Source organism: Oncorhynchus keta, unplaced genomic scaffold (genome assembly GCF_023373465.1).
Source record: "Oncorhynchus keta strain PuntledgeMale-10-30-2019 unplaced genomic scaffold, Oket_V2 Un_contig_5384_pilon_pilon, whole genome shotgun sequence".
NCBI classification, from domain to species: Eukaryota; Metazoa; Chordata; class Actinopteri; order Salmoniformes; family Salmonidae; genus Oncorhynchus; species Oncorhynchus keta.
The window spans coordinates 71,916-99,551 of record NW_026288262.1 but is presented as its reverse complement, the minus strand read 5'-3'; the positions used below and the strand labels follow the sequence as shown (position 1 = coordinate 99,551).

Below are 27,636 nucleotides of genomic sequence, written 5' to 3'. Positions count from 1 at the left end.
CCCAACACCAACATATCATCACCAACCCCATATCATCAACACCAACATATCATCACCACCCCAACACCAACATATCATCACCACCCCAACACCAACATATCATCACCGCCCCAACACCAACATATCATCACCACCCCAACACCAACATATCATCACCACCCCAACACCAACATATCATCACCACCCCAACACCAACATATCATCACCACCCCAACACCAACATATCATCACCACCCCAACACCAACATATCATATCATCACCACCCCAACACCAACATATCATCACCACCCCAACACCAACATATCATCACCACCCCAACACCAACATATCATCACCACCCCAACACCAACATATCATCACCACCCCAACACCAACATATCATCACCACCCCAACACCAACATATCATCACCACCCCAACACCAACATATCATCACCACCCCAACACCAACATATCATCACCACCCCAACACCAACATATCATCACCACCCCAACATATCATCACCAACACCAACATATCATCACCACCCCAACACCAACATATCATCACCACCCCAACACCAACATATCATCACCACCCCAACACCAACATATCACCCCACACCAACATATCATCACCACCCCAACACCAACATATCATCACCACCCCAACACCAACATATCATCACCACCCCAACATATCATCACCACCCCAACACCAACATATCATCACCACCCCAACACCAACATATCATCACCACCCCAACACCAACATATCATCACCACCCCAACATATCATCACCACCCCAACACCAACATATCATCACCACCAACATATCATCACAACACCAACATATCATCACCACCCCAACACCAACATATCATCACCACCCCAACACCAACATATCATCACCACCCCAACACCAACATATCATCACCACCCCAACACCAACATATCATCACCACCCCAACACCAACATATCATCACCACCCCAACACCAACATATCATCACCACCCCAACACCAACATATCATCACCACCCCAACACCAACATATCATCACCACCCACCAACACCAACATATCATCACCACCCCAACACCAACATATCATCACCACCCCAACACCAACATATCATCACCACCCCAACACCAACATATCATCACCACCCCAACACCAACATATCATCACCACCCCAACACCAACATATCATCACCACCCCAACACCAACATATCATCATCCCCACCCCAACACCAACATATCATCACCACCCCAACACCAACATATCATCACCACCCCAACACCAACATATCATCACCACCCAACATATCACCAACATAACATATCATCACCACCCCAACACCAACATATCATCACCACCCATATCATCACAACACCAACATATCATCACCACCCCAACATCACAACATATCATCACCACCCCAACACCAACATATCATCACCACCCCAACACCAACATATCATCACCACCCCAACACCAACATATCATCACCACCCCAACACCAACATATCATCACCACACCAACATATCATCACCACCCCAACACCAACATATCATCACCACCCCAACACCAACATATCATCACCACCCCAACACCAACATATCATCACCACCCCAACACCAACATATCATCACCACCCCAACACCAACATATCATCACCACCCCAACACCAACATATCATCACCACCCCCAACACCAACATATCATCACCACCCCAACACCAACATATCATCACCACCCCAACACCAACATATCATCACCACCCCAACACCAACATATCATCACCACCCCAACACCAACATATCATCACCACCCCAACACCAACATATCATCAACACCAACATATCAACACCAACATATCATCATCACCACCCAACACCAACATATCATCACCACCCCAACACCAACATATCATCACATCACCAACATATCATCATCACCCCAACACCAACATATCATCACCACCCCAACACCAACATATCATCACCACCCCAACACCAACATATCAACCACCCCATATCATCACCACCCCAACACCAACATATCATCACCACCCCAACACCAACATATCATCACCACCCACAACATATCATCACCACATATCATCACCACCCCAACACCAACATATCATCACCACCACCAACATATCATCACCAACACCAACATATCATCACCACCCCAACACCAACATATCATCACCACCCCAACACCAACATATCATCACCACCCCAACACCAACATATCATATCATCACCCAACATATCATCACCACCCCAACACCAACATATCATCACCACCCCAACACCAACATATCATCACCACCCCAACACCAACATATCATCACCACCCCAACACCAACATATCATCACCACCCCAACACCAACATATCATCACCACCCCAACACCAACATATCATCACCACCCCAACACCAACATATCATCACCACCCACCAACAACACCAACATATCATCAACACCAACATATCATCACAACATCAACATATCATCACCACCCCAACACCAACATATCATCACCGCCCCAACACCAACATATCATCACCACCCCAACACCAACATATCATCACCACCCCAACACCAACATATCATCACCACCCCAACACCAACATATCATCACCACCCCAACACCAACATATCATCACCACCCTTCTTCCTATTTTCCGAATCACAAATCAATTAGTTATTCTGAAATTTCCTTGAGCAATGTTCTCTTGACAATCGTGTAGCGTTCTTTAAGAAGCTTGGTGTTTCTAATAGTGACTTCCTCTCCCGGATGCCCGCACCTCGACTGAGTCCTAGTTGTGGGACACGGGGATTGACTGGGACTTTGGTCAGAAGAGCAAATGCCTTGTCTGCCTGGCCGTGGTGCATGCGGTAGCTGCCCACGGCACAACCCGACTCCTCTGCGCTCTGTCGCCGGTTGCGACAAGGTACTCGAAGGGAGAGGTTTGATGGGTACTCCCGGCCGCTCGAGCGTGCCTCAGTCGGGCACCGCTTGCCTCTCTTTCCAGACTTTGTCGATGAAGGGTCCGGTCCCACCTCAGTGAGCTGGTTGTATGTGGACTTTCGAGACCAGGCTAGCTAAACAAGCTCTGTATAGCGTGCTAGCCAGGTTGGCTAACTCGCCGAAGCGAGCTAGCTATTCCTGCCTCCCCACGGTGGAGTTGCGGTAGCTCTCTTGTTTAGAACACGTAGCGTTAAGGCCTTTGGTTATTCTATAAGGACCGTGCTGCGGTCTAAGAGGCTAGCTAACGTAGATAGCTTCCTTCTAGCTAACACTAGATAGCTTCCAGTTATAGAACTTTTTCAGGATCTGAGGACCCATGACAAATCTTTTCAGTCTCCTGAGGGGGAATAGGCTTTGTCGTGAACTCTTCATGACGGTCTAGGTGTTGTTGATGTTGATGTGGACACCAAGGAACTTCAAGCTCTCAAACCTGTTCCACTACAGCCCTATTGATGAGAATGGGTGCATGCTCGGTCCTCCTTTTCTTGTAGTCCCCAATCATCTCCTTTGTCTTGGTCACATTGAGGGAGAGGTTGTTGTCCTTGCACCACATGGCCAGGTCTCTAACCTCCTCCCTATAGGCTGTCTCATTGTTGTCGGTGATCAGGCCTACCACTGTTGTGTCATCAGCAAACTTAATGATGGTGTTGTGCCTGGCCATGCAGTCATGAGTGAACAGGGAGTACAGGAGGGGACTAAGTACACACCCCTGAGGGGCCCCCGTGTTGAGGATCAGCTTGGTAGATGTGTTGTTACCTACCCTTACTACCTGGGGGCGGCCCGTCAGGAAGTCCAGGATCCACATACTTTTGTGAGGTTGTATCGTTTGGATGTCACTGCTCCCAGTCTAGTGCACAGTGTATTTACAGCTGGGACAGGAGAGGGTCGTTAGGCAGAGCTCAGTCTGGGCGGTCAGCCATGGCCCGTTTCATTTAGTATCCGCTTGGTCCGGCTTGGGGCGCGATTCTTGTTCCCCATAGTTGTGTTGAACTGACAGAAAGGAAACAGAACGTTATGACTTACTACTGTTCCCTGAAGGAGGGTAACCAGGTACAACACCTGCGTCGCCTGGTTCTGTGCTCGGTGAAGAGCGGTACTGATTTGAAGTAATGAATTCAAGCCTCAAGGTTCTTGTTGTGCCTGGCCGTGCAGTCATGAGTGAACAGGGAGTACAGGAGGGGACTAAGTACACACCCCTGAGGGGCCCCAGTGTTGAGGATCAGCTTGGTAGATGTGTTGTTACCTACCCTTACAACCTGGGGGTGGCCCGTCAGGGAACAATAGTTATAGTCACAACGTTACGTTTTTATGATCATCTTTATATCCATAATTAGTTGAAATTGAATTGAGCTCAACTCTGGTGTAGAGAAATATATAAGACCTCTAGCTACAGTACGTAGGGTTGCATACATCCTGTTCACTATTTATGTCCCCTCCGGTACAAGATGGTGTCCCCCGCTCTGTGCTGAAGGACTGATCATGTCTCTGTTTTACATATCATAGTAACCGTCTCTCTGTCCCCTCCGGTACCAGATGGTATCCCCCGCTCTGTGCTGAAGGACTGGAGGAAGGTGAAGAAGCTGAAGCAGACGGGGGAGTCGTTCCTGCAGGATGACTCGTGCTCCGAGATTGGACCCAACCTGCAGAAGTGTCGGGAGTGTCGTGTTGTTCGCAGCAAGAAGGGGGAGCAGCCGGCTCATTCCCCTGTCTTCTGCCGCTTCTACTACTTCCGCCGGTGAGTCTGATTGGCTCATTCAGTCTCGTTTTGTCTGGTGTCTGATTAACTGGTCCGCTGGTCAGGTGGTATTTGATTGGCTGCTCTGTCTCCCGGCTAGTGTCTGATTGGCTGCTTTGCTCGGCTGGTCAACTTTGCCGCCATATGGTTAAATGGTTAGAGATTATTTAGGTAATTGTAAACGTTCTCCAACAATCGATCTGTTATTGTCTCAGTGAACCCTTCCTCAGTCAGTCAGTCTGTTATTGTCTCAGTGAACCCTTCCTCAGTCAGTCAGTCTGTTATTGTCTCAGTGAACCCTTCCTCAGTCAGTCAGTCAGTCAGTCAGTCAGTCTGTTATTGTCTCAGTGAACCCTTCCTCAGTCAGTCAGTCAGTCTGTTATTGTCTCAGTGAACCCTTCCTCAGTCAGTCAGTCTGTTATTGTCTCAGTGAACCCTTCCTCAGTCAGTCAGTCAGTCAGTCTGTTATTGTCTCAGTGAACCCTTCCTCAGTCAGTCAGTCAGTCTGTTATTGTCTCAGTGAACCCTTCCTCAGTCAGTCAGTCAGTCTGTTATTGTCTCAGTGAACCCTTCCTCAGTCAGTCAGTCTGTTATTGTCTCAGTGAACCCTTCCTCAGTCAGTCAGTCAGTCAGTCAGTCAGTCAGTCTGTTATTGTCTCAGTGAACCCTTCCTCAGTCAGTCAGTCTGTTATTGTCTCAGTGAACCCTTCCTCAGTCAGTCAGTCTGTTATTGTCTCAGTGAACCCTTCCTCAGTCAGTCAGTCAGTCAGTCAGTCTGTTATTGTCTCAGTGAACCCTTCCTCAGTCAGTCAGTCAGTCAGTCTGTTATTGTCTCAGTGAACCCTTCCTCAGTCAGTCAGTCAGTCTGTTATTGTCTCAGTGAACCCTTCCTCAGTCAGTCAGTCTGTTATTGTCTCAGTGAACCCTTCCTCAGTCAGTCTGTTATTGTCTCAGTGAACCCTTCCTCAGTCAGTCAGTCTGTTATTGTCTCAGTGAACCCTTCCTCAGTCAGTCAGTCAGTCTGTTATTGTCTCAGTGAACCCTTCCTCAGTCAGTCAGTCAGTCATTGTCTCAGTCAGTCAGTCTGTTATTGTCTCAGTGAACCCTTCCTCAGTCAGTCAGTCTGTTATTGTCTCAGTGAACCCTTCCTCAGTCAGTCAGTCTGTTATTGTCTCAGTGAACCCTTCCTCAGTCAGTCAGTCAGTCAGTCTGTTATTGTCTCAGTGAACAGTCCTTCCTCCCTTCCTCAGTCAGTCATTCTGTTATTGTCTCAGTGAACCCTTCCTCAGTCAGTCTGTCTGTTATGGTCTCAGTGAACCCTTCCTCAGTCAGTCCAGTCTGTTATTGTCTCAGTGAACCCTTCCTCAGTCAGTCAGTCAGTCTGTTATTGTCTCAGTGAACCCTTCCTCAGTCAGTCAGTCTGTTATTGTCTCAGTGAACCCTTCCTCAGTCAGTCAGTCTGTTATTGTCTCAGTGAACCCTTCCTCAGTCAGTCAGTCAGTCAGTCAGTCTGTTATTGTCTCAGTGAACCCTTCCTCAGTCAGTCAGTCTGTTATTGTCTCAGTGAACCCTTCCTCAGTCAGTCAGTCTGTTATTGTCTCAGTGAACCCTTCCTCAGTCAGTCAGTCAGTCAGTCTGTTATTGTCTCAGTGAACCCTTCCTCAGTCAGTCAGTCTGTTATTGTCTCAGTGAACCCTTCCTCAGTCAGTCAGTCTGTTATTGTCTCAGTGAACCCTTCCTCAGTCAGTCAGTCTGTTATTGTCTCAGTGAACCCTTCCTCAGTCAGTCAGTCTGTTATTGTCTCAGTGAACCCTTCCTCAGTCAGTCAGTCAGTCTGTTATTGTCTCAGTGAACCCTTCCTCAGTCAGTCTGTCAGTCAGTCTGTTATTGTCTCAGTGAACCCTTCCTCAGTCAGTCAGTCAGTCAGTCTGTTATTGTCTCAGTGAACCCTTCCTCAGTCAGTCAGTCTGTTATTGTCTCAGTGAACCCTTCCTCAGTCAGTCAGTCAGTCAGTCTGTTATTGTCTCAGTGAACCCTTCCTCAGTCAGTCAGTCTGTTATTGTCTCAGTGAACCCTTCCTCAGTCAGTCAGTCAGTCAGTCTGTTATTGTCTCAGTGAACCCTTCCTCAGTCAGTCAGTCTGTTATTGTCTCAGTGAACCCTTCCTCAGTCAGTCAGTCAATCTGTTATTGTCTCAGTGAACCCTTCCTCAGTCAGTCAGTCAGTCTGTTATTGTCTCAGTGAACCCTTCCTCAGTCAGCCAGTCAGTCAGTCTGTTATTGTCTCAGTGAACCCTTCCTCAGTCAGTCAGTCAGTCAGTCTGTTATTGTCTCAGTGAACCCTTCCTCAGTCAGTCAGTCAGTCTGTTATTGTCTCAGTGAACCCTTCCTCAGTCAGTCAGTCTGTTATTGTCTCAGTGAACTCTTCCTCAGTCAGTCAGTCTGTTATTGTCTCAGTGAACCCTTCCTCAGTCAGTCAGTCAGTCTGTTATTGTCTCAGTGAACCCTTCCTCAGTCAGTCAGTCTGTTATTGTCTCAGTGAACCCTTCCTCAGTCAGTCAGTATGTTATTGTCTCAGTGAACCCTTCCTCAGTCAGTCTGTCTGTTCATGTTCCTGTATTAACCTGCTGAAAAGAAAAGAGTAGAATAGAGTACCACTACGACTAGAGAGGAGCCTGTTGGCCAGATAGCCAGCGGAGACTAGAGAGGAGCCTGTTGGCCAGATAGCCAGCGGAGACTAGAGAGGAGCCTGTTGGCCAGATAGCCAGCGGAGACTAGAGAGGAGCCTGTTGGCCAGATAGCCAGTGGAGACTAGAGTGGAGCCTGTTGGCCAGATAGCCAGTGGAGACTAGAGTGGAGCCTGTTGGCCAGATAGCCAGTGGAGACTAGAGAGGAGCCTGTTGGCCAGATAGCCAGCGGAGACTAAAGAGGAGCCTGTTGGCCAGATAGCCAGCGGAGACTAAAGAGGAGCCTGTTGGCCAGATAGCCAGTGGAGACTAGAGAGGAGCCTGTTGGCCAGAGCCAGCGGAGACTAGAGAGGAGCCTGTTGGCCAGAGCCAGCGGAGACTAGAGAGGAGCCTGTTGGCCAGAGCCAGCGGAGACTAGAGAGGAGCCTGTTGGCCAGAGCCAGCGGAGACTAGAGAGGAGCCTGTTGGCCAGAGCCAGCGGAGACTAGAGTGTAGCCTGTTGGCCAGATAGCTAGTGGAGACTAGAGAGGAGCCTGTTGGCCAGAGCCAGTGGAGACTAGAGAGGAGCCTGTTGGCCAGAGCCAGCGGAGACTAGAGAGGAGCCTGTTGGCCAGGTAGCCAGTGGAGACTAGAGTGGAGCCTGTTGGCCAGAGCCAGTGGAGACTAGAGTAGAGCCTGTTGGCCAGAGCCAGTGGAGACTAGAGAGGAGCCTGTTGGCCAGAGCCAGTGGAGACTAGAGAGGAACCTGTTGGCCAGATAGCCAGTGGAGACTAGAGAGGAGCCTGTTGGCCAGAGCCAGTGGAGACTAGAGAGGAGCCTGTTGGCCAGATAGCCAGTGGAGACGAGAGTGGAGCCTGTTGGCCAGATAGCCAGTGGAGACTAGAGAGGAGCCTGTTGGCCAGAGCCAGTGGAGACTAGAGTGGAGCCTGTTGGCCAGAGCCAGTGGAGACTAGAGTGGAGCCTGTTGGCCAGAGCCAGTGGAGACTAGAGAGGAGCCTGTTGGCCAGAGCCAGTGGAGACTAGAGAGGAGCCTGTTGGCCAGAGCCAGTGGAGACTAGAGAGGAGCCTGTTGGCCAGATAGCCAGTGGAGACGAGAGTGGAGCCTGTTGGCCAGATAGCCAGTGGAGACTAGAGAGGAGCCTGTTGGCCAGATAGCCAGTGGAGACTAGAGAGGAGCCTGTTGGCCAGATAGCCAGTGGAGACTAGAGAGGAGCCTGTTGGCCAGATAGCCAGTGGAGACTAGAGTGGAGCCTGTTGGCCAGAGCCAGTGGAGACGAGAGAGGAGCCTGTTGGCCAGATAGCCAGTGGAGACTAGAGAGGAGCCTGTTGGCCAGATAGCTAGTGGAGACTAGAGAGGAGCCTGTTGGCCAGATAGCCAGTGGAGACTAGAGAGGAGCCTGTTGGCCAGATAGCCAGCGGAGACTAGAGTGGAGCCTGTTGGCCAGATAGCCAGTGGAGACGAGAGTGGAGCCTGTTGGCCAGAGCCAGTGGAGACTAGAGTGGAGCCTGTTGGCCAGAGCCAGTGGAGACTAGAGAGGAGCCTGTTGGCCAGAGCCAGCGGAGACTAGAGAGGAGCCTGTTGGCCAGAGCCAGCGGAGACTAGAGAGGAGCCTGTTGGCCAGAGCCAGCGGAGACTAGAGTGTAGCCTGTTGGCCAGATAGCTAGTGGAGACTAGAGAGGAGCCTGTTGGCCAGAGCCAGTGGAGACTAGAGAGGAGCCTGTTGGCCAGAGCCAGCGGAGACTAGAGAGGAGCCTGTTGGCCAGGTAGCCAGTGGAGACTAGAGTGGAGCCTGTTGGCCAGGTAGCCAGTGGAGACTAGAGAGGAGCCTGTTGGCCAGGTAGCCAGTGGAGACTAGAGAGGAGCCTGTTGGCCAGAGCCAGTGGAGACTAGAGTGGAGCCTGTTGGCCAGAGCCAGTAGAGACTAGAGTGGAGCCTGTTGGCCAGATAGCCAGTGGAGACGAGAGTGGAGCCTGTTGGCCAGAGCCAGTGCAGCCGGCTCACTCTTCGCCGAGAGACTAGAGAGGAGCCTGTTGGCCAGAGCCAGCGGAGACTAGAGTGGAGCCTGTTGGCCAGAGCCAGCGGAGACTAGAGAGGAGCCTGTTGGCCAGAGCCAGCGGAGACTAGAGTGTAGCCTGTTGGCCAGATAGCCAGTGGAGACTAGAGAGGAGCCTGTTGGCCAGAGCCAGTGGAGACTAGAGAGGAGCCTGTTGGCCAGAGCCAGCGGAGACTAGAGAGGAGCCTGTTGGCCAGGTAGCCAGTGGAGACTAGAGTGGAGCCTGTTGGCCAGGTAGCCAGTGGAGACTAGAGAGGAGCCTGTTGGCCAGGTAGCCAGTGGAGACTAGAGAGGAGCCTGTTGGCCAGAGCCAGTGGAGACTAGAGTGGAGCCTGTTGGCCAGAGCCAGTAGAGACTAGAGTGGAGCCTGTTGGCCAGATAGCCAGTGGAGACGAGAGTGGAGCCTGTTGGCCAGATAGCCAGTGGAGACTAGAGAGGAGCCTGTTGGCCAGATAGCCAGCGGAGACTAGAGTGGAGCCTGTTGGCCAGATAGCCAGTGGAGACTAGAGAGGAGCCTGTTGGCCAGAGCCTGTGGAGACTAGAGTGGAGCCTGTTGGCCAGAGCCAGTGGAGACTAGAGTAGAGCCTGTTGGCCAGAGCCAGTGGAGACTAGAGTGGAGCCTGTTGGCCAGAGCCAGTGGAGACTAGAGTGGAGCCTGTTGGCCAGATAGCCAGTGGAGACTAGAGAGGAGCCTGTTGGCCAGATAGCCAGTGGAGACTAGAGAGGAGCCTGTTGGCCAGAGCCAGTGGAGACTAGAGAGGAGCCTGTTGGCCAGAGCCTGTGGAGACTAGAGTGGAGCCTGTTGGCCAGAGCCAGTGGAGACTAGAGTAGAGCCTGTTGGCCAGAGCCAGTGGAGACTAGAGTGGAGCCTGTTGGCCAGGTAGCCAGTGGAGACTAGAGAGGAGCCTGTTGGCCAGGTAGCCAGTGGAGACTAGAGAGGAGCCTGTTGGCCAGAGCCAGTGGAGACTAGAGTGGAGCCTGTTGGCCAGAGCCAGTAGAGACTAGAGTGGAGCCTGTTGGCCAGATAGCCAGTGGAGACGAGAGTGGAGCCTGTTGGCCAGATAGCCAGTGGAGACTAGAGAGGAGCCTGTTGGCCAGATAGCCAGCGGAGACTAGAGTGGAGCCTGTTGGCCAGATAGCCAGTGGAGACTAGAGAGGAGCCTGTTGGCCAGAGCCTGTGGAGACTAGAGTGGAGCCTGTTGGCCAGAGCCAGTGGAGACTAGAGTAGAGCCTGTTGGCCAGAGCCAGTGGAGACTAGAGTGGAGCCTGTTGGCCAGAGCCAGTGGAGACTAGAGTGGAGCCTGTTGGCCAGATAGCCAGTGGAGACTAGAGAGGAGCCTGTTGGCCAGATAGCCAGTGGAGACTAGAGTGGAGCCTGTTGGCCAGAGCCAGTGGAGACGAGAGAGGAGCCTGTTGGCCAGATAGCTAGTGGAGACTAGAGAGGAGCCTGTTGGCCAGATAGCCAGTGGAGACTAGAGAGGAGCCTGTTGGCCAGATAGCCAGTGGAGACTAGAGAGGAGCCTGTTGGCCAGATAGCCAGTGGAGACTAGAGAGGAGCCTGTTGGCCAGATAGCCAGCGGAGACTAGAGTGGAGCCTGTTGGCCAGATAGCCAGTGGAGACGAGAGTGGAGCCTGTTGGCCAGAGCCAGTGGAGACTAGAGAGGAGCCTGTTGGCCAGAGCCAGTGGAGACTAGAGTGGAGCCTGTTGGCCAGAGCCAGTGGAGACTAGAGAGGAGCCTGTTGGCCAGAGCCAGTGGAGACTAGAGTGGAGCCTGTTGGCCAGAGCCAGTGGAGACTAGAGAGGAGCCTGTTGGCCAGAGCCAGTGGAGACTAGAGTGGAGCCTGTTGGCCAGAGCCAGTGGAGACTAGAGTGGAGCCTGTTGGCCAGAGCCAGTGGAGACTAGAGAGGAGCCTGTTGGCCAGAGCCAGTGGAGACTAGAGTGGAGCCTGTTGGCCAGAGCCAGTGGAGACTAGAGAGGAGCCTGTTGGCCAGAGCCAGTGGAGACTAGAGTGGAGCCTGTTGGCCAGAGCCAGTGGAGACTAGAGAGGAGCCTGTTGGCCAGATAGCCAGCGGAGACTAGAGTGGAGCCTGTTGGCCAGAGCCAGTGGAGACTAGAGAGGAGCCTGTTGGCCAGATAGCCAGTGGAGACTAGAGAGGAGCCTGTTGGCCAGAGCCAGTGGAGACTAGAGTGTAGCCTGTTGGCCAGATAGCTAGTGGAGACTAGAGTGTAGCCTGTTGGCCAGAGCCAGTGGAGACTAGAGAGGAGCCTGTTGGCCAGAGCCAGCGGAGACTAGAGAGGAGCCTGTTGGCCAGAGCCAGTGGAGACTAGAGTGGAGCCTGTTGGCCAGAGCCAGTGGAGACTAGAGTGGAGCCTGTTGGCCAGATAGCCAGTGGAGACGAGAGTGGAGCCTGTTGGCCAGAGCCAGTGAAGACACGAGAGTGGAGCCTGTTGGCCAGAGCCAGTGGAGACTAGAGTGGAGCCTGTTGGCCAGAGCCAGTGGAGACTAGAGTGGAGCCTGTTGGCCAGAGCCAGTGGAGACTAGAGAGGAGCCTGTTGGCCAGATAGCCAGCGGAGACTAGAGTGGAGCCTGTTGGCCAGAGCCAGTGGAGACTAGAGTGGAGCCTGTTGGCCAGAGCCAGTGGAGACTAGAGTGGAGCCTGTTGGCCAGAGCCAGTGGAGACTAGAGTGGAGCCTGTTGGCCAGAGCCAGTGGAGACTAGAGTGGAGCCTGTTGGCCAGAGCCAGTGGAGACGAGAGTGGAGCCTGTTTATCAGACAAAGCAAAGGTGATGGCAACCTCCCATTAACGAATATGTCAATCCATGTAATCCTCAGTAATCAGGTTGTAGGACAATCCACATTTACTGCTACTTCTGAGGCTTGTTTTGGTTCTAGGGTTGGTGTTGGTTCTAGGGTTGGTGTTGGTTCTAGGGTTGGTGTTGGTTCTAGGGTTGGTGTTGGTTCTAGGGTTGGTGTTGGTTCTGGGTTGGTGTTGGTTCTAGGGTTGGTGTTGGTTCTAGGGTTGGTGTTGGTTCTAGGGTTGGTGTTGGTTCTAGGGTTGGTGTTGGTTCTGGGGTTGGTGTTGGTTCTGGGGTTGGTGTTGGTTCTGGGGTTGGTGTTGGTTCTGGGGTTGGTGTTGGTTCTGGGGTTGGTGTTGGTTCTGGGGTTGGTGTTGGTTCTGGGGTTGGTGTTGGTTCTAGGGTTGGTGTTGGTTCTAGGGTTGGTGTTGGTTCTAGGGTTGGTGTTGGTTCTAGGGTTGGTGTTGGTTCTAGGGTTGGTGTTGGTTCTAGGGTTGGTGTTGGTTCTAGGGTTGGTGTTGGTTCTAGGGTTGGTGTTGGTTCTGGGGTTGATGTTGGTTCTAGGGTTGGTGTTAATATAATAATGATAATATATGCCATTTAGCAGACGCTTTTATCCAAAGCGACTTACAGTCATGTGTGCATACATTCTACGTATGGGTGGTCTCGGGAATCGAACCCACTACCCTGGCGTTACAAGCGCCATGCTCTACCAACTGAGCTACAGAAGGAGGCGGAGACTTGTTGGTTCTAGGGTTGATGTTGGTTCTAGGGTTGGTGTTGGTTCTAGGGTTGGTGTTGGTTCTAGGGTTGGTGTTGGTTCTAGGGTTGGTTTTGGTTCTAGGGTTGGTTTTGGTGTTGGTTCTAGGGTTGGTGTTGGTGTTGGTTCTAGTGTTGGTTCTAGGGATGGTGTTGGTTCCAGGGTTAGTTTTGGTGTTGGTTCCAGGGTTAGTGTTGGTTCCAGGGTTAGTTTTGGTGTTGGTTCCAGGGTTAGTTTTGGTGTTGGTTCCAGGGTTAGTTTTGGTGTTGGTTCCAGGGTTAGTTTTGGTGTTGGTTCTAGGGTTGGTTTTGGTGTTGTTCTAGGGTTGGTTTTGGTGTTGGTTCCAGGGTTGGTTTTGGTTCCGGTTCTAGGGTTGGTGTTGGTTCCAGGGTTGGTGTTGGTTCTACATTTACATTTACATTTAAGTCATTTAGCAGACGCTCTTATCCAGAGCGACTTACAAATTGGTGCATACACCTTATGACATCCAGTGGAACAGTCACTTGCATCTAAATCTTTTTTTCTGGGGGGTGGTGGGGGTGTTGGTTCCCTTACTTACCCTATCCTGGGTTTCCAGGGTTTTCAGGTGTTGGTTCTAGGGTTAGTTTTGGTGTTGGTTCCAGGGTTAGTTTTGGTGCTGGTTCTAGGGTTGGTTTTGGTGTTGTTCTAGGGTTGGTTTTGGTGTTGGTTCCAGGGTTGGTTTTGGTTCCGGTTCTAGGGTTGATGTTGGTTCTAGGGTTAGGGATGGTTCCATGGTTGGTGTTGGTTCTAGGGTTGGTGTTGGTTCTAGGGTTAGGGATGGTTCCATGGTTGGTGTTGGTTCCAGGGTTGGTGTTGGTTCCGGTTCTAGGGTTGGTGTTGGTTCTAGGGTTAGGGATGGTTCCATGGTTGGTGTTGGTTCCAGGGTTGGTGTTGGTTCCGGTTCTAGGGTTGGTGTTGGTTCTGGGGAGCCAGTGGTTCTTTATTCTGTCATTATGGTGTTGCCTTCTGACAGGGAAGAGCAACACTCTAATTATCTAGTGTGTGTCTGCACCTCTCATTAACCTGTTCTCTCTCCCTCTTCTCTCCAGCCTGTCCGTGTGTCTGCACCTCTCATTAACCTGTTCTCCCTCCCTCTTCTCTCCAGCCTGTCCGTGTGTCTGCACCTCTCATTAACCTGTTCTCTCTCCCTCTTCTCTCCAGCCTGTCCGTGTGTCTGCACCTCTCATTAACCTGTTCTCTCTCCCTCTTCTCTCCAGCCTGTCCGTGTGTCTGCACCTCTCATTAACCTGTTCTCTCTCCCTCTTCTCTCCAGCCTGTCCGTGTGTCTGCACCTCTCATTAACCTGTTCTCTCTCCCTCTTCTCTCCAGCCTGTCCGTGTGTCTGCACCTCTCATTAACCTGTTCTCTCTCCCTCTTCTCTCCAGCCTGTCCGTGTGTCTGCACCTCTCATTAACCTGTTCTCTCTCCCTCTTCTCTCCAGCCTGTCCGTGTGTCTGCACCTCTCATTAACCTGTTCTCTCTCCCTCTTCTCTCCAGCCTGTCCGTGTGTCTGCACCTCTCATTAACCTGTTCTCTCTCCCTCTTCTCTCCAGCCTGTCCGTGTGTCTGCACCTCTCATTAACCTGTTCTCTCTCCCTCTTCTCTCCAGCCTGTCCGTGTGTCTGCACCTCTCATTAACCTGTTCTCTCTCCCTCTTCTCTCCAGCCTGTCCGTGTGTCTGCACCTCTCATTAACCTGTTCTCTCTCCCTCTTCTCTCCAGCCTGTCCGTGTGTCTGCACCTCTCATTAACCTGTTCTCCCTCCCTCTTCTCTCCAGCCTGTCCGTGTGTCTGCACCTCTCATTAACCTGTTCTCTCTCCCTCTTCTCTCCAGCCTGTCCGTGTGTCTGCACCTCTCATTAACCTGTTCTCTCTCCCTCTTCTCTCCAGCCTGTCCGTGTGTCTGCACCTCTCATTAACCTGTTCTCTCTCCCTCTTCTCTCCAGCCTGTCCGTGTGTCTGCACCTCTCATTAACCTGTTCTCTCTCCCTCTTCTCTCCAGCCTGTCCGTGTGTCTGCACCTCTCATTAACCTGTTCTCTCTCCCTCTTCTCTCCAGCCTGTCCGTGTGTCTGCACCTCTCATTAACCTGTTCTCTCTCCCTCTTCTCTCCAGCCTGTCCGTGTGTCTGCACCTCTCATTAACCTGTTCTCTCTCCCTCTTCTCTCCAGCCTGTCCGTGTGTCTGCACCTCTCATTAACCTGTTCTCTCTCCCTCTTCTCTCCAGCCTGTCCGTGTGTCTGCACCTCTCATTAACCTGTTCTCTCTCCCTCTTCTCTCCAGCCTGTCCGTGTGTCTGCACCTCTCATTAACCTGTTCTCTCTCCCTCTTCTCTCCAGCCTGTCCGTGTGTCTGCACCTCTCATTAACCTGTTCTCTCTCCCTCTTCTCTCCAGCCTGTCCGTGTGTCTGCACCTCTCATTAACCTGTTCTCTCTCCCTCTTCTCTCCAGCCTGTCCGTGTGTCTGCACCTCTCATTAACCTGTTCTCCCTCCCTCTTCTCTCCAGCCTGTCCGTGTGTCTGCACCTCTCATTAACCTGTTCTCTCTCCCTCTTCTCTCCAGCCTGTCCGTGTGTCTGCACCTCTCATTAACCTGTTCTCTCTCCCTCTTCTCTCCAGCCTGTCCGTGTGTCTGCACCTCTCATTAACCTGTTCTCCCTCCCTCTTCTCCCAGCCTGTCCGTGTGTCTGCACCTCTCATTAACCTGTTCTCTCTCCCTCTTCTCTCCAGCCTGTCCGTGTGTCTGCACCTCTCATTAACCTGTTCTCTCTCCCTCTTCTCTCCAGCCTGTCCGTGTGTCTGCACCTCTCATTAACCTGTTCTCTCTCCCTCTTCTCTCCAGCCTGTCCGTGTGTCTGCACCTCTCATTAACCTGTTCTCTCTCCCTCTTCTCTCCAGCCTGTCCGTGTGTCTGCACCTCTCATTAACCTGTTCTCTCTCCCTCTTCTCTCCAGCCTGTCCGTGTGTCTGCACCTCTCATTAACCTGTTCTCTCTCCCTCTTCTCTCCAGCCTGTCCGTGTGTCTGCACCTCTCATTAACCTGTTCTCTCTCCCTCTTCTCTCCAGCCTGTCCTACAGTAAGAATGGAGTGATCCGTGTGGACGGCTTCTCCACTCCAGATCAGTTTGATGAGGAGGCTCTGTCCCTCTGGGCTCCTGATGTATACGAGGAGAATGAGTTGAATGACCCAGACTCCTCCAAGTACATCCTCTCATATATAGGAGACCAGTTCTGTCAGATGGTCACCACTGAGAACACTGCTGCTACATGGATCAAAAAAGATGGTATGGAGGGGAGCACAGAGAAGTGTTGTTGTTAGTCTGAAAGACAGAGGAGCACAGATAAGTGTTGTTGTTAGTCTGAAAGACAGAGGAGCACAGAGAAGTGTTGTTGTTAGTCTGAAAGGCAGAGGAGCACAGAGAAGTGTTGTTGTTAGTCTGAAAGACAGAGGAGCACAGAAGTGTTGTTGTTAGTCTGAAAGACAGAGGAGCACAGAGAAGTGTTGTTGTTAGTCTGAAAGACAGAGGAGCACAGAGAAGTGTTGTTGTTAGTCTGAAAGACAGAGACAGAGAAGTGTTGTTGTTAGTCTGAAAGGCAGAGGAGCACAGAGAAGTGTTGTTGTTAGTCTGAAAGACAGAGGAGCACAGAGAAGTGTTGTTGTTAGTCTGAAAGACAGAGGAGCACAGAGAAGTGTTGTTGTTAGTCTGAAAGACAGAGGAGCACAGAGAAGTGTTGTTGTTAGTCTGAAAGACAGAGGAGCACAGAGAAGTGTTGTTGTTAGTCTGAAAGACAGAGGAGCACAGAGAAGTGTTGTTGTTAGTCTGAAAGACAGAGGAGCACAGAGAAGTGTTGTTGTTAGTCTGAAAGACAGAGGAGCACAGAGAAGTGTTGTTGTTAGTCTGAAAGACAGAGAGCTGAAAGACAGAGGAGCACAGAGAAGTGTTGTTGTTAGTCTGAAAGACAGAGGAGCACAGAGAAGTGTTGTTGTTAGTCTGAAAGACAGAGGAGCACTGAGACAGAGGAGCACAGAGACATTCTCTTGTTAGTCTGAAAGACAGAGGAGCACAGAGAATGTTGTTGTTAGTCTGAAAGACAGAGGAGCACAGAGAATTTGTTGTTAGTCTGAAAGACAGAGGAGCACAGAGAAGTGTTGTCTGTTAGTCTGAAAGACAGAGGAGCACAGAGACAGTCCTGTTGTTAGTCTGAAAGACAGAGGAGCACAGAGAAGTGTTGTTGTTAGTCTGAAAGACAGAGGAGCACAGAGAAGTGTTTGTTAGTCTGAAAGACAGAGGAGCACAGAGAAGTGTTGTTGTTAGTCTGAAAGACAGGAGCACAGAGACATTCTCTCTGTTAGTCTGAAAGACAGGAGCACAGAGACATCCTCTCTGTTAGTCTGAAAGACAGGAGCACAGAGACATTCTCTCTGTTAGTCTGAAAGACAGAGGAGCACAGAGAAGTGTTGTTGTTAGTCTGAAAGACAGAGGAGCACAGAGACATTCTCTTGTTAGTCTGAAAGACAGAGGAGCACAGAGAAGTGTTGTTGTTAGTCTGAAAGACAGAGGAGCACAGAGACATTCTCTCTGTTAGTCTTAGTGTTCCTGTAGAAAGCTGGGGTCAAACCTCAAACTAGTATCTGTGTGTTTTAACAGGTCAAACCATCCTGAACTGGAGAACAACTAAATGTTTTATTGTGGGTGTTATTGTACCAATGTTAGAGCCCTCTGAGGCCAGACTAGTCTACAAGGTTTTCTGCATGAAGGAAGCAGTGTGCCTGGAAGTGCTCTGCTGTCCTCTGCCTGTCCTGTTGTCTTCATCCTCCCTGTTTGTGTGTGCTTTGCCCTGCAGCCAAGATGGCCTGGAAGAGGGCTGTGAGAGGGGTCCGGGAGATGTGTGACGCGTGTGAAGCCACCTTGTTTAATATTCACTGGGTCTGCCACAAATGTGGCTTCGTGGTTTGTCTGGACTGTTACAAGGCAAAGGAGAGGAAGACCTCCAAAGGTCAGTCAACATTTAGGATGTTAACATTTTAAAACCTCTTATTTTCTACCATAGACAAGTAGAGGATACAGGTTTTAGAGAGTGTGAAACCCCATCCATCACAGCTCCTAGAGAGAGTGAAACCCCATCCATCACAGCTCCTAGAGAGAGTGAAACCCCATCCATCACAGCTCCTAGAGAGAGTGAAACCCCATCCATCACAGCTCCTAGAGAGAGTGAAACCCATCCATCACAGCTCAGAGCCCCATCCATCACAGCTCCTAGAGAGTGTGAAACCCCATCCATCACAGCTCCTAGAGAGACAGAAACCCCAGTGAAAACCCCATCCATCACAGCTCCTAGAGAGAGTGAAACCCCATCCATCACAGCTCCTACAGAGTGTGAAACCCCATCCATCACAGCTCCTAGAGAGTGAAACCCCATCCATCACAGCTCCTACAGAGAGTGAAACCCCATCCATCACAGCTCCTAGAGAGTGTGAAACCCCATCCATCACAGCTCCTAGAGAGTGAAACCCCATCCATCACAGCTCCTAGAGAGTGTGAAACCCCATCCATCACAGCTCCTAGAGAGTGAAACCCCATCCATCACAGCTCCTAGAGAGTGAAACCCCATCCATCACAGCTCCTAGAGAGTGTGAAACCCCATCCATCACAGCTCCTAGAGAGTGTGAAACCCCATCCATCACAGCTCCTAGAGAGTGTGAAACCCCATCCATCACAGCTCCTAGAGAGTGTGAAACCCCATCCATCACAGCTCCTACAGAGTGTGAAACCCCATCCATCACAGCTCCTACAGAGTGTGAAACCCCATCCATCACAGCTCCTAGAGTGTGAAACCCCATCCATCACAGCTCCTACAGTGTGAAACCCCATCCATCAGAGAGTGAAACCCCATCCATCACAGCTCCTATAGAGTGAAACCCCATCCATCACAGCTCTTAGAGAGTGAAACCCCATCCATCACCCCATCCATCACAGCTCCTACAGAGTGAAACCCCATCCATCACAGCTCCTAGAGAGAGTGAAACCCCATCCATCACAGCTCCTAGAGAGTGTGAAACCCCATCCATCACAGCTCCTAGAGAGGGTGAAACCCCATCCATCACAGCTCCTAGAGAGTGTGAAACCCCATCCATCACAGCTCCTAGAGAGAGTGAAACCCCATCCATCACAGCTCCTACAGAGTGAAACCCCATCCATCACAGCTCCTAGAGTGTGAAACCCCATCCATCACAGCTCCTAGAGAGAGTGAAACCCCATCCATCACAGCTCCTAGAATGTGAAACCCCATCCATCACAGCTCCTAGAGAGTGAAACCCCATCCATCACAGCTCCTAGAGAGTGTGAAACCCCATCCATCACAGCTCCTAGAGAGTGTGAAACCCCATCCATCACAGCTCCTAGAGAGTGAAACCCCATCCATCACAGCTCCTAGAGAGTGAAACCCCATCCATCACAGCTCCTAGAGAGTGTGAAACCCCATCCATCACAGCTCCTACAGAGTGAAACCCCATCCATCACAGCTCCTAGAGAGTGTGAAACCCCATCCATCACAGCTCCTAGAGAGTGTGAAACCCCATCCATCACAGCTCCTAGAGAGAGTGAAACCCCATCCATCACAGCTCCTACAGAGAGTGTGAAACCCCATCCATCACAGCTCCTACAGAGAGTGTGAAACCCCATCCATCACAGCTCCTACAGAGAGTGTGAAACCCCATCCATCACAGCTCCTACAGAGTGTGAAACCCCATCCATCACAGCTCCTAGAGAGTGAAACCCCATCCATCACAGCTCCTACAGTGTGAAACCCCATCCATCACAGCTCCTAGAGTGTGAAACCCCATCCATCACAGCTCCTACAGTGAAACCCCATCCATCACAGCTCTTAGAGAGTGAAACCCCATCCATCACAGCTCCTATAGAGTGAAACCCCATCCATCACAGCTCTTAGAGAGTGAAACCCCATCCATCACCCCATCCATCACAGCTCCTACAGAGTGAAACCCCATCCATCACAGCTCCTAGAGAGAGTGAAACCCCATCCATCACAGCTCCTAGAGAGTGTGAAACCCCATCCATCACAGCTCCTAGAGAGGGTGAAACCCCATCCATCACAGCTCCTAGAGAGTGTGAAACCCCATCCATCACAGCTCCTAGAGAGAGTGAAACCCCATCCATCACAGCTCCTACAGAGTGAAACCCCATCCATCACAGCTCCTAGAGTGTGAAACCCCATCCATCACAGCTCCTAGAGAGTGAAACCCCATCCATCACAGCTCCTAGAATGTGAAACCCCATCCATCACAGCTCTTACAGAGTGTGAAACCCCATCCATCACAGCTCCTAGAGTGTGAAACCCCATCCATCACAGCTCTTAGAGAGTGAAACCCCATCCATCACAGCTCCTAGAGAGAGTGAAACCCCATCCATCACAGCTCCTAGAGAGTGAAACCCCATCCATCACAGCTCCTAGAGAGAGTGAAACCCCATCCATCACAGCTCCTAGAGAGTGTGAAACCCCATCCATCACAGCTCCTAGAGAGTGAAACCCCATCCATCACAGCTCTTAGAGAGAGTGAAACCCCATCCATCACAGCTCCTAGAGAGTGAAACCCCATCCATCACAGCTCCTAGAGAGTGAAACCCCATCCATCACAGCTCTTAGAGAGTGTGAAACCCCATCCATCACAGCTCCTAGAGAGTGAAACCCCATCCATCACAGCTCTTAGAGAGTGTGAAACCCCATCCATCACAGCTCCTAGAGAGTGTGAAACCCCATCCATCACAGCTCCTAGAGAGTGAAACCCCATCCATCACAGCTCCTAGAGAGTGTGAAACCCCATCCATCACAGCTCCTAGAGAGTGTGAAACCCCATCCATCACAGCTCCTAGAGAGTGTGAAACCCCATCCATCACAGCTCCTAGAGAGTGAAACCCCATCCATCACAGCTCCTACAGAGTGAAACCCCATCCATCACAGCTCCTAGAGTGTGAAACCCCATCCATCACAGCTCCTACAGAGTGAAACCCCATCCATCACAGCTCCTACAGAGTGAAACCCCATCCATCACAGCTCCTACAGAGTGAAACCCCATCCATCACAGCTCCTAGAGAGTGAAACCCCATCCATCACAGCTCCTACAGAGTGAAACCCCATCCATCACAGCTCTTAGAGAGTGAAACCCCATCCATCACAGCTCCTAGAGAGTGTGAAACCCCATCCATCACAGCTCCTAGAGAGTGTGAAACCCCATCCATCACAGCTCCTAGAGAGTGAAACCCCATCCATCACAGCTCTTAGAGAGTGAAACCCCATCCATCACAGCTCCTAGAGAGTGAAACCCCATCCATCACAGCTCCTAGAGAGTGAAACCCCATCCATCACAGCTCCTAGAGAGTGTGAAACCCCATCCATCACAGCTCTTAGAGAGTGAAACCCCATCCATCACAGCTCCTAGAGAGTGAAACCCCATCCATCACAGCTCCTACAGAGTGAAACCCCATCCATCACAGCTCCTAGAGAGTGAAACCCCATCCATCACAGCTCCTACAGAGTGTGAAACCCCATCCATCACAGCTCCTAGAGAGTGAAACCCCATCCATCACAGCTCCTACAGAGTGAAACCCCATCCATCACAGCTCCTAGAGAGTGAAACCCCATCCATCACAGCTCCTAGAGAGTGAAACCCCATCCATCACAGCTCCTAGAGAGTGAAACCCCATCCATCACAGCTCCTAGAGAGTGAAACCCCATCCATCACAGCTCCTAGAGAGTGAAACCCCATCCATCACAGCTCCTACAGAGTGAAACCCCATCCATCACAGCTCCTAGAGAGTGAAACCCCATCCATCACAGCTCCTAGAGAGTGAAACCCCATCCATCACAGCTCCTAGAGAGTGAAACCCCATCCATCACAGCTCCTAGAGAGTGAAACCCCATCCATCACAGCTCCTAGAGAGTGAAACCCCATCCATCACAGCTCTTAGAGAGTGTGAAACCCCATCCATCACAGCTCCTAGAGAGTGAAACCCCATCCATCACAGCTCCTAGAGAGTGAAACCCCATCCATCACAGCTCCTAGAGAGTGTGAAACCCCATCCATCACAGCTCCTAGAGAGTGTGAAACCCCATCCATCACAGCTCCTAGAGAGTGAAACCCCATCCATCACAGCTCTTAGAGAGTGAAACCCCATCCATCACAGCTCTTAGAGAGTGTGAAACCCCATCCATCACAGCTCCTAGAGAGTGAAACCCCATCCATCACAGCTCTTAGAGAGTGTGAAACCCCATCCATCACAGCTCCTAGAGAGTGAAACCCCATCCATCACAGCTCCTACAGAGTGAAACCCCATCCATCACAGCTCCTACAGAGTGAAACCCCATCCATCACAGCTCCTACAGAGTGAAACCCCATCCATCACAGCTCCTAGAGAGTGAAACCCCATCCATCACAGCTCCTAGAGAGAGTGAAACCCCATCCATCACAGCTCTTAGAGAGTGAAACCCCATCCATCACAGCTCCTAGAGAGTGAAACCCCATCCATCACAGCTCCTACAGAGTGAAACCCCATCCATCACAGCTCTTAGAGAGTGTGAAACCCCATCCATCACAGCTCCTACAGAGTGAAACCCCATCCATCACAGCTCCTACAGAGTGAAACCCCATCCATCACAGCTCCTAGAGAGTGAAACCCCATCCATCACAGCTCCTACAGAGTGAAACCCCATCCATCACAGCTCCTAGAGAGTGAAACCCCATCCATCACACCTCCTACAGAGTGAAACCCCATCCATCACAGCTCCTACAGAGTGAAACCCCATCCATCACAGCTCCTACAGAGTGAAACCCCATCCATCACAGCTCCTACAGCAGACAGTGTGTTATTAGCATTAACAGTGTTGTTCTCGTTGATATGATTCCCCATGTTGAGAAGCAGCAGCAGAGGATTCATCCTAATTCTCCAGTTGAACCTGTAAACTCCTGAGAGAGGGGTGGAACATCAACACGGTCTGTTCCCATGTAGTGTCTGAGGCCCAAATGGGACCCTATTCCCTTCATAGTGGACCACTCCAACACCCACAGAGCCCTGGTCAAAGCAGTGCACTATAAAGGGACTAGAGTAGCGTTTGGGAAGCAGCCAGACGGGGTTTCCATGGAGACCTGACGGGGTTTGTTGGTTTGAGGGTTGTAATGTGTGTTTTGTTGTTCCTCCAGACAAAGAGCTGTACGCCTGGCTGAAGTGTGTCAAGGGACAGCAGCATGGTCACAAGTACTTGATGCCAACACAGATTATCCCAGGAACTGGTAGGAACCAATGATTTCTGTACCTCTCTCTGTCTGGACCTCAGCCTGGGCTGGAATAGCTTTCATTATTCAGTTAGGAAAGTACAACACAAAACAGGACTCCATTACAACACAGAGTTAAAGTACAACACAGGATTCCATTACAACACAGAGTTAAACTACAACACAGGACTCCATTACAACACAGTGTTAAAGTACAACACAAAACAGGACTCCATTACAACACAGAGCTAAACTACAACACAGGACTCCATTACAACACAGAGTTAAACTACAAGACAGGACTCCATTACAACACAGCGTTAAAGTACAACACAGGACTCCGTTACAACACAGAGTTAAAGTACAACCCAAGACAGGACTCCATTACACCACAGCATTAAAGTACAACACAGGACTCCATTACAACAGAGTTAAACTACAAGACAGGACTCCATTACAACACAGAGTTAAACTACAACACAGGACTCCATTACAACACAGAGTTAAAGTACAACCCAAGACAGGACTCCATTACAACACAGAGTTAAAGTACAACCCAAGACAGGACTCCATTACAACACAGAGTTAAAGTACAACCCAAGACAGGACTCCATTACAACACAGAGTTAAAGTACAAGACAGGACTCCATTTCAACACAGAGTTAAACTACAAGACAGGACTCCATTACAACACAGAGTTAAAGTACAACCCAAGACAGGACTCCATTACAACACAGAGTTAAAGTACAACCCAAGACAGGACTCCATTACAACACAGAGTTAAAGTACAACCCAAGACAGGACTCCATTACAACACAGAGCTAAACTACAAGACAGGACTCCATTACAACACAGAGTTAAAGTACAACTCAAGACAGGACTCCATTACATTGTTCTCCTCTGACAGTAACACCGTGTAGGTCTAACATGCTGACAGAAGTGTGTACTAATGACCAGTGGTCTGTTGTGCAGTTCTGACAGAGGTGGTGAGCGCCATGCATCTGTTCAGGGAGAAGTACAGCATCAGGTCTCCCTGTGTCTGTACTGGGAAACACAACCCTCTACTCAGCAAGCTGCCTGCTCCCAACGGAGTCTCTCAGGTATGGAGATACACTGCTGCTGCTCTGTTTCTGCTACTTCCCAAGTGGCACCCTATTCCCTACATAGTGCACTACTTTAGACCAGGGCCCTATAGAACCCTATTCCCTATATAGTGCACTACTTTAGACCAGGGCCCTATAGAACCCTATTCCCTACATAGTGCACTACTTTAGACCAGGGCCCTATAGAACCCTATTCCCTATATAGTGCACTACTTTAGACCAGGGCCCTATAGAACCCTATTCCCTATATAGTGCACTACTTTAGACCAGAGCCCTATAGAACAGTATTCAGAATATAGTGCACTACTTTTGACCAGAGCTCTATTGCACCGTATTCACTACATGGGAATAAGGTGGTATTTGGTACCACGATTTGGGACGCACATTCTGGTTTCCAGTACTGCCAAACCCAGTCCTGCCAAACCCAGTACTGCCAAACCCAGTACTGCCAAACCCAAACCCAGTACTGCCAAACCCAGTACTGCCAAACCCAGTACTGCCAAACCCAGTACTGCCAAACCCAAACCCAGTACTGCCAAACCCAGTACGGCCAAACCCAGTACTGCCAAACCCAAACCCAGTACTGCCAAACCCAGTACTGCCAAACCCAGTACGGCCAAACCCAAACCCAGTCCTGCCAAACCCAGTACTGCCAAACCCAAACCCAGTACTGCCAAACCCAGTACGGCCAAACCTAAACCCAGTCCTGCCAAACCCAGTACTGCCAAACCCAAACCCAGTACTGCCAAACCCAGTACGGCCAAACCCAGTACGGCCAAACCCAAACCCAGTACTGCCAAACCCAGTACTGCCAAACCCAGTCCTGCCAAACCCAAACCCAGTCCTGCCAAACCCAGTATTGCCAAACCCAGTACTGCCAAACCCAGTACCCAGTACTGCCAAACCCAGTACTGCCAAACCCAGTACTGCCAAACCCAGTCCTGCCAAACCCAGTACCCAGTACTGCCAAACCCAGTACTGCCAAACCCAGTACTGCCAAACCCAAACCCAGTACTGCCAAACCCAGTACTGCCAAACCCAGTACTGCCAAACCCAAACCCAGTACTGCCAAACCCAGTACTGCCAAACCCAGTACTGCCAAACCCAGTACTGCCAAACCCAAACCCAGTCCTGCCAAACCCAGTACTGCCAAACCCAGTACTGCCAAACCCAGTACTGCCAAACCCAGTACTGCCAAACCCAAACCAAGTCCTGCCAAACCCAGTCCTGCCAAACCCAGTACTGCCAAACCCAGTACTGCCAAACCCAGTATTGCCAAACCCAGTATTGCCAAACCCAGTATTGCCAAACCCAGTATTGCCAAACCCAGTATTGCCAAACCCAGTACTGCCAAACCCAGTACTGCCAAACCCAGTATTGCCAAACCCAGTATTGCCAAACCCAGTATTGCCAAACCCAGTACTGCCAAACCCAGTATTGCCAAACCCAGTATTGCCAAACCCAGTATTGCCAAACCCAGTACTGCCAAACCCAGTATTGCCAAACCCAGTATTGCCAGACCCAGTACTGCCAAACCCAGTATTGCCAAACCCAGTATTGCCAGACCCAGTACTGCCAAACCCAGTACTGCCAAACCCAGTATTGCCAAACCCAGTACTGCCAAACCCAGTACTGCCAAACCCAGTCCTGCCAAACCCAGTCCTGCCAAACCCAGTACTGCCAAACCCAGTACTGCCAAACCCAGTACTGCCAAACCCAGTATTGCCAAACCCAGTATTGCCAGACCCAGTACTGCCAAACCCAGTATTGCCAAACCCAGTATTGCCAAACCCAGTATTGCCAAACCCAGTATTGCCAAACCCAGTACTGCCAAACCCAGTACTGCCAAACCCAGTATTGCCAAACCCAGTATTGCCAAACCCAGTACTGCCAAACCCAGTATTGCCAGACCCAGTATTGCCAAACCCAGTACTGCCAAACCCAGTACTGCCAAACCCAGTACTGCCAAACCCAGTACTGCCAAACCCAGTACTGCCAAACCCAGTCCTGCCAAACCCAGTCCTGCCAAACCCAGTACTGCCAAACCCAGTACTGCCAAACCCAGTATTGCCAAACCCAGTATTGCCAAACCCAGTATTGCCAAACCCAGTACTGCCAAACCCAGTACTGCCAAACCCAGTATTGCCAAACCCAGTATTGCCAAACCCAGTACTGCCAAACCCAGTACTGCCAAACCCAGTATTGCCAAACCCAGTATTGCCAAACCCAGTATTGCCAAACCCAGTACTGCCAAACCCAGTACTGCCAAACCCAGTACTGCCAAACCCAAACCCAGTACTGCCAAACCCAGTACTGCCAAACCCAGTACTGCCAAACCCAGTACTGCCAAACCCAGTACTGCCAAACCCAGTACTGCCAAACCCAAACCCAGTCCTGCCAAACCCAGTACTGCCAAACCCAGTACTGCCAAACCCAGTACTGCCAAACCCAGTACTGCCAAACCCAAACCAAGTCCTGCCAAACCCAGTCCTGCCAAACCCAGTACTGCCAAACCCAGTACTGCCAAACCCAGTATTGCCAAACCCAGTATTGCCAAACCCAGTATTGCCAAACCCAGTATTGCCAAACCCAGTACTGCCAAACCCAGTACTGCCAAACCCAGTATTGCCAAACCCAGTATTGCCAAACCCAGTACTGCCAAACCCAGTATTGCCAAACCCAGTATTGCCAAACCCAGTATTGCCAAACCCAGTACTGCCAAACCCAGTACTGCCAAACCCAGTATTGCCAAACCCAGTATTGCCAGACCCAGTACTGCCAAACCCAGTATTGCCAAACCCAGTATTGCCAGACTGCCAAACCCAGTACTGCCAAACCCAGTACTGCCAAACCCAGTACTGCCAAACCCAGTACTGCCAAACCCAGTCCTGCCAAACCCAGTCCTGCCAAACCCAGTCCTGCCAAACCCAGTACTGCCAAACCCAGTATTGCCAGACCCAGTACTGCCAAACCCAGTATTGCCAAACCCAGTATTGCCAAGACCCAGTACCCAGTATTGCCAAACCCAGTATTGCCAAACCCAGTATTGCCAAACCCAGTATTGCCAAACCCAGTACTGCCAAACCCAGTACTGCCAAACCCAGTATTGCCAAACCCAGTATTGCCAGACCCAGTACTGCCAAACCCAGTATTGCCAAACCCAGTAT

The 27,636-nt window shown here is 50.8% G+C and overlaps 1 protein-coding gene and 1 long non-coding RNA gene across 3 annotated transcripts in view; one reads left to right on the top strand and one right to left on the bottom strand.

Moving 5' to 3' along the window:
* The window catches only part of LOC127925251 (probable JmjC domain-containing histone demethylation protein 2C), a 138,396-nt gene that overhangs the window by 38,938 nt on the left and 71,822 nt on the right, over positions 1–27,636 (top strand). The window contains 5 exon segments of the mRNA XM_052510127.1: positions 4,561–4,762; positions 16,145–16,362; positions 17,924–18,076; positions 23,295–23,384; positions 24,339–24,466. Coding sequence (XP_052366087.1) covers positions 4,561–4,762; positions 16,145–16,362; positions 17,924–18,076; positions 23,295–23,384; positions 24,339–24,466 — 791 coding nt within the window.
* On the bottom strand, positions 14,657–15,926 carry LOC127925255 (uncharacterized). Of its 2 annotated transcripts, none has more exons than XR_008120212.1 (3): positions 15,783–15,926; positions 15,616–15,727; positions 14,657–14,831 (listed from the first exon to the last, which is right to left on the bottom strand). It is a non-coding gene; the product is annotated as an uncharacterized LOC127925255 (long non-coding RNA). The 2 variants fall into 2 exon arrangements; XR_008120213.1 differs by lacking the exon at positions 14,657–14,831 and adding an exon at positions 15,385–15,559.